This window comes from Gavialis gangeticus, unplaced genomic scaffold, assembly GCF_001723915.1.
Source record: "Gavialis gangeticus isolate Ggan-Ray unplaced genomic scaffold, GavGan_comp1, whole genome shotgun sequence".
Classification (NCBI taxonomy): domain Eukaryota; kingdom Metazoa; phylum Chordata; order Crocodylia; family Gavialidae; genus Gavialis; species Gavialis gangeticus.
In genome coordinates, this window is record NW_017728980.1 from 6251463 (window position 1) to 6263393 (window position 11931).

The window sequence follows — 11931 nt, forward strand, 5'->3', positions numbered from 1 at the left end:
ATGGTAGGGCACTGCCATGTCTCTGTGGGAGGAAACCCAGGGCTGAGGGCACAGCTGCATGGGGGACCCAGGAGGAACTGAGACCAAGGCTCCCAGAAAGGGGTAGGAAGAAGGGAGCCTCTTGATAACACACAGATCCTCTATTTGCAAGACACTGCTGACAAGGAAATTTGCAAATCTTCCCCGCCCCAGAGATGCAGGCTGCTGCCAGGCCGGCTGAGCCTCAGTACACATGTAGCAAAAGGGGCAAAGTTCAGTGACTGGCCAGGCATCTGCAATGACCAGACAGTGTCTGGGTTGCAGGCAGAGAGCTTGGCTGTTCTACTCCGCTCTGGCAGCAATCCCTGCAGGGAAGGAAAGATTTCAGCCTTGGGAGTAGGGGTGTTAGATCTCCTTGTCAGGACTGCTTAGCAGCAGGCAACCACATGGAGGATGATAATTGGCTACAGGGAGGGGAGGATGACTGCAAGCTGGAAAGACCTGTGAATATCCTGAGCCAAAGCCCCAGATCTGGACCCCCTCAAATACTATACAGGCAGGAATCCAGGCCCAGATCTAACGTTAGCAAACATACTCTGTCTGCACAATGGGTTGACCCAAAGGCCAGAGCTCTGCGTGCCTGAATTCTGGGGGAGTTTGCAACCTGAACCAGGGATCTGTACAACTGAAGACGATGAAACCAGAAGGGGCCGCTGTGATCATCTAGCCTGACTTCCCGCAGGTACAGTAGAGCGCAGAACAGGCACAGTCCAATCCACTGCATGTCCAGCCAAACGCACATGGCCAGGTGATGTCACAGGATAAGGGTTAATCAAAACCTGAAACATCTCCACCCTCCACATTGTATCCTCTTCCATGCTGAAGGCAAAACAACACACTTCAGTCAAGTTACAGTAACATGGTTAACAGAGGACTTTACAATGCAGCCTCTCTTGGTTACAGTGTATTTTCAGTTGTTTTGGGAGGTTATCAATCCACTGCATGTTTTCATGACCACACAGTGGTTGGACCCAATTAGTGTTCAGCGTTCTACTGTAATTTTCATTTGACCCCTGAATGGCGAATGACCTGACCCCAAAACACAACTTATCAAATACTCGATGGATGCAAAGCTGAGGACTTTTCTGGGGAAGGAAATGGCAGCCCCTACTCAAGCTTGGTGAGAAGACAGGGTGTAGCTAGCATTTAGCATGTCATGCAAAAAGCATTTCAACTGTCACCTTCAAAGCCATGTACAAATGTTAGCTCTTCCTCACAGCAAACACCCTGGGAATCAGGTCAGGTATAAGCTCCATATTACAGCTAGGAAAACTGAGGCGCAGAGAGAGAGAAAGAGAAAGAGAGAGATCAAATGACTTGTCTAAGGCCACAGAAGGGAGGTGTTTCTTCGACTGTATTAGAGCTCAGGAGCAGCTGGATCTCAGTCCCACGCTCAGACCACTCTGCCTCATGTCAGAGTCCATTGGTTTTCTGGGTGAGCTGACAGAGAGACAAGTAGGTCAGATTCGGGTACAAATGTACAAAGCTGGATTTGCATGTACAGGCTGACCTTGAATTGGGCTTTCATTGCATTTATGTGAGCAGCTAAGAAGAGAAATGGCCTGGAACACAGGATGGGGGGGATGGAAATCTGACCCTAGCTCCAGCTTTTGGCAAAAATGCCATTTTCTAATGTGCTGAACTGAAGTCCCAGACCAAGCACCACTGAAATGTGGCTGGGATGGAGAGATTTGGAATTGAGATCCCATCTCAGCAGCTTACACCTCTGGGTGGTCTCGAACCTAACTCAAACCGGTAGGAAGAGTGTGAGCTCATGGCTAAGACTTCTGATCCCACAGCCATCATGGAGCTAATGGGAGAACTGTCTGATGATCAGACCCTCCATCCAATACATGGTTTTTTAAAAAAGACTTCCATGACGTCACCTTCGAGTGTGGAAGCCCCTTCCCCACCCCAGCCCTTGGCGGCCCTGGGTATCAGCCTGATGGTCAGCGCACAGTCCACCGTGATGATGAGGTCCTCACTGTCAGACTCACAAGGCCACGTGGGTGGGACTGAAACTCAGGCCATCCTCTTTGCAAACAGACTAGGACATGAATTTTTGCTTCTTGGGGTGAAATTCCCCTGCTGCTGGCCAGAAAAAACACCCAGCGTCTCCTCCCCGCTCCCCCGCTGCTCTTGTCCCCCTCTGAGGTAGATGGCTGTCAGGTGGGGAAGGGACTGTTATTGAATGTCTGTTAGTCTTTCAAGCAGGGCTGCCTCGGGGGCCCGCTCAGGTCAATTAGTGCACATCCGCCTTTAAACCTATGTTCCTGCTCCGGCTGCTGAGCCAGGTCTAGTCTGGTTAGTAGTTGCCTATGTTATGTGCCTCTGACGCACCGGCCTGGCACTGGCTCAGCACTCTTGCAGCAGGCAGGCTGCGGTGGCTTCTGCTGGTGGTGGCAAGCTGCATTTCTCAGGGGCCGTGATCTTCCCTGCGTAGTCAAGGCAGGAGGCGCTGCGCGTCCTCACTCCCTCGCCGCAAGTTCGGGAGCACGCGGACCAGGGACCCAGCCGCCAAATGGGGCACAGGAGGTCGCCGCAGGGCTTGATATCCTCCGGCTTCAGGGCCCTGTCGCAGGTTGTCGAGGTCTGGCCCTCCATGTCCCGGCAGTCCACTGTCCGTCTCTGCCAGCCGGAGCCACAGGTTTTAGAGCATTCAGACCAGTCCCCCATGACCCACTGCGAGGTCAGCATTGGCTGGATGATATTGGCTGACTTCTTCTCTTTGTCCTTCTGCTTGTTGAAGGGGACATCCTTGGGGATGAAGAAGGTGTACTTCACCTTGGGTGGGAAGACCTCGCCGGTGATGGTGAGCAGCTGGACCGTGAGGGATTCTGGGAGTGCCTGGAAGCTCTGGAGCCGCTCCAGGGTAGTCATGGAGCCACTGTACTTCAGGATTGTCCCCTTGATCAGGATGTCCTGCTCCATGGCTGAAATGGCAAACTCTCCATTCAGGAGGTAGTGGCCATCGAGAGTCCTCAAAGCCAAGTAGTTCCCATCGTGCCTGACTCCTCGATGGCTGCGCTGCTTGATATCAATGTTCGTAGCTCCGGCAGGGATGGTGACGATGTCATTATAGCCATACCTGCATGGATCACATGGAGATGGTTATTTTCCTGATCTTACCAACAAGGCAGCTGGGGTGGGGTGACATAACTATCCAGGCTTTGAGTATCCCAGGGCAAACTGACCTACACTCTGGATCCACCCTCTTGGATCTCACAGCACTCGAGTGCCACAGCCTGGAAATTGTGTTGCAGCAGCAGATCAATGCTTAACTGGAAGGTTGTGCTGAATTATTTATGAAAATGAATGATCGATTCAGAACTGTATTTAGGTACAGTCCCTGAGTTAGGTATCTCGGTATGAACTTCCACTTATTTTATACTGCCCCCAAATGTTTACACTGGAACAAGCTTGGCATTTTGGTATTGAAAAGTCAGAGCTGCATTGGGATCCTGGAGGTTTTGGCAGCTGGATAAGATACAGCTTTTGGCATCCAGGGAGGGATTCCTGACAGCTGGGGAATGACTAGATGTTTCTGCTAAAAAGAAATCGGCAGTGAAATAGTTAACAATATTTGCATTCCTGCTGTCATCATTAGGTCTTAGACCCAACACCTCACATGACGACAATCCAAGTCTCTTAAAGCTACCGTTTCAGGCTGTCTGCAGACTCAGGCAGAAATCTCTGCATCACTTAAAACTTAAGTTTGTTTTCTTGGGAGATTTTCATTGCAAGCCTAGACTGGAAACTAACTGTAAATTAAATGTTGGTATATGGAGCACACTCTGCTTTCCAGACAGGAGATCCCACTGCAAATTGCACGGCAGCAGAATCCCGGAGTATGCAGTCCCGGGGGGATTATAGCATGAACACGTTGGCATTCAAATACTCATAGCTATGGACTGGACAGTCTTTGGCTCAGTGACTCTCCATCTTTGTGCCCTGTATAGCTCAGGAAACATTGTCAGTGCTAAACAAATAATAATCGCTATTTGTAGAATGATATGGAAACGCACCAGACTGCAGCACCTGGCAGAAATCAGCCACAGTGGCCAATGGGAAAATTTATACAAGGCATTTCAAGAGTTTGTACCGTGGCTGTTCATTATGCCAAGAATATTGTGGAACAAAGATGCGAGGTCAAACTCTGCTGTCAGTTGCACTGGCATCCTGAACCCTGATCTTAACAGGATGTCTTGAAAATTAAATCCAGTTGGCTGTAGTTATCACATTAATCTCTCTTACTACAACCACAATTCACTGGGAAATGGAAGATCCATTCATCTTGCTCCCTGGGAGAAAACAATTGAGGAAATGTAATTTGGCTGTATCAGGAATCTTGCCACAAGGAATTTGATACGTTGGGCCTTGTTACTATATTTTTAGGAAGTGCCTCTGTTGGGTTTTCAGGGTTAGATTTACTCAGCTTGAACTTCAGCCTTTAAATCAAGAGGTTTAGAGATTCACATGGTAGAAGTTGCCATAGGTCACTGATATCAAAGCTTTGGCACACAGGCTGGAATCCACCCAGAGCTGAAAGCCAACACAAAGTTGCTCAGGCATTTACATCCCACTTTACCCCAAGGGAAATGATGATAAGCACAGGCTGCAGAACTGGGTGGGCCACCCGGGCCATGGCCCAACCAACTTTTAGCATGTTAATTTAGCTAGCTATACAGTTAAAAAAAGTAACTGTACAGTCTTAACTGGAATGACAATTGTGCATTTGTGGGTTATATAAATTAATGTGCTAAAAATTGGTTGGGCTATGGCCCGGGTGGCCCAGCCCGTTCTGTGGCCTATGATAAGCCTTGTGCCAGCATGGGTGAAATTCACTCGTTGACTTCAGGTTTGCACTCCTCAGGACAGGGACTGAGTTTTTATCTACAACTGGTAGAGTACCAAGAACTCATCGATGTCAGCACCTGATCATACCGGAGGCAGTAAGCACTGCTTGGGTTACACTTTACATAAAGCTCTGTGAAACTGCGGGTGGAGAGAACAGACATCACACCTGGCTGGATTCGGAGCTCATTTTCATAGCTGCAAATCCAGGTTATCTTTATGGCAGACAATGGAGTTATGCCAGTGGTTCTCAACCTCTTTAGACTTGAGGCACCCCTCAGAAAATACCAGCTCTTAGGTTTCATACTTTGTTGACTACAGAAAATGAATAGAGCAATTCTTCTGCTGGAAAGATCTCAGAAAGGCCACAATGGGTCAGCATGGTTTTAACACAATGGATTCTTATGTAAAAACTCTAAGTTTATCTGGTGAACCATGTTTATATACCTAACAGTGCTAAACCTGAGTGGCACCCCCCGGCACCCTTGCAAGGACTGCAAGGCACCCCAGGGTGCCACGGAACCTGGTTGAGAATCACTGAGTTACTTTAGAATTAGGTTGGCACAAATTGGATCCAAGGTTGGTTGTCAAGCAGTTAAGATTCAAAACTGGTTAAGATTCAAAACTTGGGTGTGAAAGTAAATGGCTTTTATCAGACCTAGTGCTTCTGTGGCAGTTAGACAACACGATGGAAAAGGGATGGGTTTTTAAAAAAAGTTTTCCTGCAGTGTTGGGCCTCATACAGCAGACTCCTGGAGACTGCATCTGGGAATCAGAGTATGTAATGGACCAGAGACAAAAAAAAAGAGCAGCTGATTTCACTGCCTGAGCTGATTCAAAAATAAAAAAAGTAAAATTAATTACGTATACTAGGCATCTCTCTGTCTCATGAGACAATACAATTACACCGAGTGAGACATCAGCTCACTGAATGTAATCCTTGCTTGAAAATAAAGTGAAGCTGGAGTGACCTCTCCAGGGCACAAAAGCCTGGGCAGTGTATTTGGAGACACTGAACTGCCCATACACCACTGCCCCGCTCTTGGTCTTGCTGGTTTAGTCCAAAGGAAAGACAAGTGCCAGGACACTTGGAACCAGCCTGGCTGCAGGAGCTGCTGGAGCAAATGACATGATCTATTTGTCCATCTGTCAGGGCTTTGTTTCTAGACTGGCTGCCGACCAGGGTTAAAGAGCCCAGTCTACCCTATCATGGAGTAGACTTCAGTTCTACAACTTTTTGGTGGCACTTCCTCCACCTGGGTGGAAGAATAGTGCCCCTCTCTAAGGTGCACAAAGCCACTGGCACCCTAGAGGTTGCTAAGTTATTTAACCTCTGCCAGCAGTCAGTGCTAACAGTCACAGGTAGCACTGTTTACTGTAAGTTATGGTAGCAGGTAAACCTGACCTGCGCCAGGACAGTGTTCTTAATCCCTGAGCGTGAGACTTTAGGATGCATTTAACTGTCTATGTGTGTTCTTGCTCATGTCCTTATTGGTCCTGAGACATTTGTACAGCAGCAACATGGCGTGGTATGTTTACCTTCCTAAGTCCTTTGGTACTATATGTAAGGAGAAGAGTAAATGGATTGTTTTGCATTCCTTGAGTTTTACTAATGTAATGAGTTACTCATTGTTTGGGCCAGAAAATCTGTGTTAACAACCTATGTGGCAACCTATATGTCCTCTTCTCAGCTACACTGTAAATGCACAAAATCAGCAAATTTTCATGGGTAAAACTAAGAGAACTGGTTCCACAAGCCAGATCTTGAGCAGCTCGAAAGCAGGACAGCTCTGGCGAAGGCAGACATCCAGCCTTGGCATAATCCTTTCTTTCATACTCCCAGAGCCCCAGAGATGGATTCAGTCCCCCCCGCCATGGCTTACTTGGATCTGTTGAGTGAACCAGATATTTTCCTGCAAGTTGAGCCATTGCCACCACACACCCCACACTTGTCCAGCTTCTTGGAGGACCCAATCACATGGTCACAGCCAGCCTTGATGCACTGACCATGCACACAGATGGAGAGAGTCTCTGGCCCACACAATGTCCCATCAATCACCTGGACAATACAAAGCAAAAAAGGAGTGACAATTATGAGATGATGCCATGGGGCACTTTAGGGAAGGAGAATAGTAAGAATTAAAGGCAGGCATCTTACTTTGGCCTCAAATACTTTGAATTCACTCCTCCCTCTGGCTCGGCAAAAGAGCTTGCAGCGATCTCTGGGGGAGACACCCGTGTATTTTGGGACCCATTCCAGCAGATTCCCATCCAGATCCGTGAAATTGTAGCTGTTGTACTTCTCACACTGCTGCTCTCGGAAGCTCTTCCCTGAAAGGAAGGAAAAACAGGACCTCATAGTCCTCAGCGGGGCTGGGCTGGGGGAAGAGGCAGCTTGCAGGGAACTGCGGTCTCTCTTGCTGACTGGTCAGAGGTGCCGGAGGTACCCAAGGAGCAATTCATCATTTATCAGAGCACTCATGAATGGCATCCTCTCAGTCCTTTCGCAGCACACGGTGGAGTGAGCCTGGGCTCACAAAAGCTTATGCTATAAATGATTTAATTAGCCTGTAAGGTGCACACCTGCCCTGCCTTCATCTTCTCAGTGAACATGCCCGCTGCTCACCCTGGTGCTGACCTGGCCCATGACAGCTCATCCAAACCCCCCATGTGGCCCTTGGGCCCAACTAATTGCCCAACCCTGCCCTTGAGGAGCGGTGGCTTTGCAGACTGGGCCTGCAGGTAGATTTGGGATGGGAGGAAACAGACTGTATAGTCCCTCCAAAACCTTGCTGAGGGGTGTCTCTTGGTAGGTGCCTCAGTATCAGACCGAGTCCTCTTTGACTCCCTATCGCTTGACTTCTCCAGTGCCTGGTGGCAGTCGGACAGACAGGCTGCTGCCATCCATAATGCCTCATAATTATATCTATATCACTACAATGGCTTCTTTCGTGTCAGGCTCAGCTCCACCAAGCCAGTTCCTGGAGCTGCTCCGGACACAGGCAGGGACATCAAGGGGAGGGAAGGGAAGGCAAGCGTTACTGGGAAACTGGATTACCACTGTCTGGGCACTCCTCCGTGTGGCATGACTGGTACTTGGCTCTCTGGCCCTCGCAGTATTTCCCACCGTTCTGCGGTTCGGGATTGTTGCAGTTGCGGTGTGAGAACTGCACCCCGCCTCCGCACGTCCTGGAGCAGGTGCCCCACGGGCTCCAGGGCCCCCAGTCTCCATCCACCACAGGCTGCAAGACATCACAAATCACTTCATTACAGCCACCCCTCTTTGTTTTAATGGGCTGCACAGACCTAGCCAGGAGGAGCAGATCATTTGTGGGACATCCCAAAGGGTCTGGGGCTCAAACACAGATGTGGCCATTTCAGGCTGTGGATGTGGCAGGGAGGGATTTTGCAAGGCACAAACAGCAATTAGGGTCCTAATTCTCTTTGACTTCTGAAAAGAGTTAGACACATCACTGCCTTTTGTGTCTTTGAAAATCTCCTCTTCAGACTTCTAGTTCCCATGAAAACAAATAAGACCTGGGCATATCAACTCCTGAGCAGCTTTGAAACCTTATTCTTAAGGTGTAAGATGCTTTTTATCTGAGAGCTGAGTTGTGCAGGGTTCACCAGGATGGCGCCTAGCTGGTAAGGCTCTCCCAGGGGAAGGCCCTCACTTCTGGAGCCCCTGCCCTTCAGCAACCGTCTAGAGCCAAGGTTCAAGAAGCTTGTGAGCTCACAAAAGCGTCCCTCAAATGGCCGCAACAAGAAATACCTACTGGTGCTATATGACAAGAGACCAAGACTGAATATGGAGTAAGACAGAGAGCGGGTCTCAAGACCTGAGTGGGCCAAATTGCTGAGCTGACTGGTCCTGCCCTCTAGACAGCTGTCTCTGTACCTTGCAGCTTTCTACTACCGAAGAGGTGATGAGCACCATCAGCCTGTGTTCAGCTCTGCGGTTGAAATCCTGGCCTCACCGCAGTCAATGGAAATAGAGAAGTGCTGCCAAGATTTTGCTTTATATGAGCTGTGTGTGCTCAGCCCCTCCTAGGTTCTGGTCCTTCGAATACTTGCTAGACAGGGAGAGAGGCTTAGTATCCAACTTGGCCTGGCTTTGTGCTGATCTTGCCATAGAGACTGGGTCACTCTTTGTAGTGGTTTTTTAACAAGTATAAGGCATGTGCTTAGTGCGTTGTTCCGCACATGGCAGAACTGAAAAACAACATGCAGGGCTAAGGGGATGGAGTGGGGGTTGCATCCATGTCAAAATACAGGACTGGAACCAGCAAGGGTTTTACCAAGCCCGAAGGGAGACAGAATGTGAAAAGAAAAGCAGACGTCCCATCTGTTTTCTAGGAGCTGAAAGCATGACTTTGTGGTGCTCACAAACACCAGCACAGGGATGCAGGACAGCCTGGCTGCAAACACATCTCCAACACCCTAGAGGGGCTGATTTGTTTGCCCTCGTCCTGCTGCCTGGGTGGTGCACAGAGCACTGCGTGGGCAACATGAGCCAACCTGCACGGCCCAATTCACACCCCTGAGCTTGGTCACAATGCCCCGAAAGCCAATGGTGCTGCACAAGGCTGTTGTTGGTGGAAGAGACTTGGGCTCCTGACTTTGTCTCTGGCCATATGCACTGCCCAGGCTTTTGTGCCCTGAAGAGGTCACTCCAGCTTCATTTTATCAAGTGAGGGTTACATCCAGCAAGTTGATGTCTCGGCACAATTTCATTGTCTCACGAGACAGACAGATGTCTACTATCGGTCCTGTACTATAAATATGGAAAGCAAATGAAGGATGCAGGCACCAGTAACATGCACATGTCCCCTCCGCTCCTGACAATACTAAGTATGGCCCTGATGCAGCTAGCAGTTATGCAGGGATGTAAGTACCATTGGCATGGATGAGCCTATTCGCTGAAGCTGCTGTTAGCATTTTGCTGGGCTAGGGGCTGCTTCAGAAGTACTTTGTCTTCACGTATATTCCCAGAGGGGAAAGACAATGACTTAATGGCACAATGACAGTCTTCCTGGAGTTGACAGTTCAGGCCAGCACAAGTCATCAGGAAATTCACTGCAGAGTGACTCTGTGAGCTGGCCTGGCCCAGCACAGGCCACAGTAGAGATGATCTCAGTGGCAAGTGCTGCCTGAGAGGAGATGCAAAAACAAACCAGGCAAATCAGAAGACAACAGCCTTTCCTGGACACAGATTAGAGTGGAATGGGGAACCCAAGGTAGTAACATGAGCTGCTTCATTTGCAAGTTGCAGAGTCAAGGAGCCCCATCCTAACTGGCACAAGCTTTGATCCTGCAACTGGATGTGCTAGTGGGGAGCCTTGCCCACACCACAGGGAACTACACTGGCAGGCTGGATTGCAGGATCGGGGCCCAGGTTTCCTCACATCCAGACTTTGTGCTGTCTACTTGGAGAAAAGGAGAGGACTTGTCTGGGGTCACCGTCCTCAGACACAGACCAGGAGGCCCTGTGGTGCAGTGGGCAGGGAATACGGCTGGGAGCCTGGATTTCTGAGGCTTACAGAAAGAGGATGCAGCTGGACTGTTCTCACCGACGGCAGATGACAGAACAAGGAGCAATGGGCTCAAGTTGCAGCAAGGGAAGTTTAGGTTGGATATTAGGAAGAATTTTCTCACTAGGAGGGTAGTAAAACACTGGAGCAGAGAGGTGGTGGCAGCTCCATCCTTGAAGGTTTTCAAAACCAGGCTAGACAAAGCTCGAGGATGATTTAGTTGGGGACAATCCTGCTTCGAGCAGGGAGCTGGACTAGATGTAACCTCTTGAGGTCCCTTCCAATCTGAACTGTCTATGCTTCTGTGATTAAGCCCATCCCTGCTAACGACTCCCCGTGCTGCCCTGAGCAAGTCAATTCAGCTCTCTGCCTCCCTGTCCCCATCCAGGATCATGATGCTTTCCTGGCCCCTTGGGGAGAATTGTGGCAATGTCTTAGTGCATGGAAGTGTGAGTTTTATTGCTGTGGCTCTCACAGCTGGGAATGCCAGTCCTCAGCTCCTGAGCGGCAATGGGAGAGAACGATGGGGACCAGGCCCCTTCTCTGCAGGAAAGAAGCTTCCCCTGCAGACACAGATCATTTCCATCCCACCAACCAGTTACCTGGGGCTTTGCCATGTTCCCTAGCACACAGATGCCTTCCCAGCACAGCCTGCCTGCCCCGCAGGGTGTGCCGTCCGCCCAGGGCAAGCTGCCATTTTTGGTGTGACAGAGAGGCTCTCCTGTCTCCATCCGGCACCACAGCTGAGCGCAGACATCCTCCTCGGTGGTATTCGGGCAGTGCCGAAATTCCTTGCCAAAGATCTGCTGGCATTGACGGTCCAGGCTGTAGATGGGCACTTGGCCTGGCAGGTCTGTGGGGAGGGTGATGAGTTTGGCTGGAGCGTCGAGGAGGCAATCTCCTAATTGGGAAACGGATGCAAATGCACGGTGAGCTGGACATAAAGAAGCCGGCAGGCCCCTGCAGTGCCCAACTCCATGCAAATGGGAAGCCTATTGTTTTCTATGGACTACGGTCACCTCCAGCACTAGGGACTTTTCAGCTTCAACAAACTTGTGGTTTCCTGATTTATATCTCCCATGACCCTTTTCTGCACATGCATCTTCATGCCTAATTCCCCCATTCGTTCTGCTCCCCTGTCAGCACACGTTTTTACTACATTGAACCAGGTTTTTATAGTTCCATGCCTGCGCATCTCCCTCAGCTCTGCTGCAGTAAATGCTCGCTTGCAGTTTCCTGTGCACGGCCTGTTCTCCTGATGCAAAGCTGTCAGAACATTTCCAGTTGGTAAAAACCTGCCGGCTGCTGCCGAGCTCTTAGGTCACAGCCAGTGCTGTTAGACCTGACAATGCCTTTGCTCCCCAAACTCCCCACTAGATCTTCCAAGGGCTTTCTCACTTGCTGATTATAGCATCTCTACACCAGGCCTATTCAGCAGGCATCAAGGCTGTGCCTCCCATCTCCCCGAGCAAAGCGATTCCCAGCAATTGCTTTTTTATTCCAGATA

The 11931-nt window shown here is 49.7% G+C and overlaps 1 protein-coding gene across 1 annotated transcript in view; it reads right to left on the reverse strand.

The window, feature by feature from the left end:
- Positions 1 to 91: 91 nt before the first annotated feature.
- The window catches only part of ADAMTS8 (ADAM metallopeptidase with thrombospondin type 1 motif 8), a 19585-nt gene continuing 7745 nt past the window's right edge, over positions 92 to 11931 (reverse strand). Inside the window, exons 4-8 of the mRNA XM_019509447.1 lie at positions 11027 to 11325; positions 7952 to 8135; positions 7052 to 7224; positions 6777 to 6952; positions 92 to 3127 (exon numbers count right to left, since the gene is read on the reverse strand). Coding sequence (XP_019364992.1) covers positions 2395 to 3127; positions 6777 to 6952; positions 7052 to 7224; positions 7952 to 8135; positions 11027 to 11325 — 1565 coding nt within the window. The 3' untranslated portion in view covers positions 92 to 2394. The remainder of the gene's footprint in view (positions 3128 to 6776; positions 6953 to 7051; positions 7225 to 7951; positions 8136 to 11026; positions 11326 to 11931) is intronic.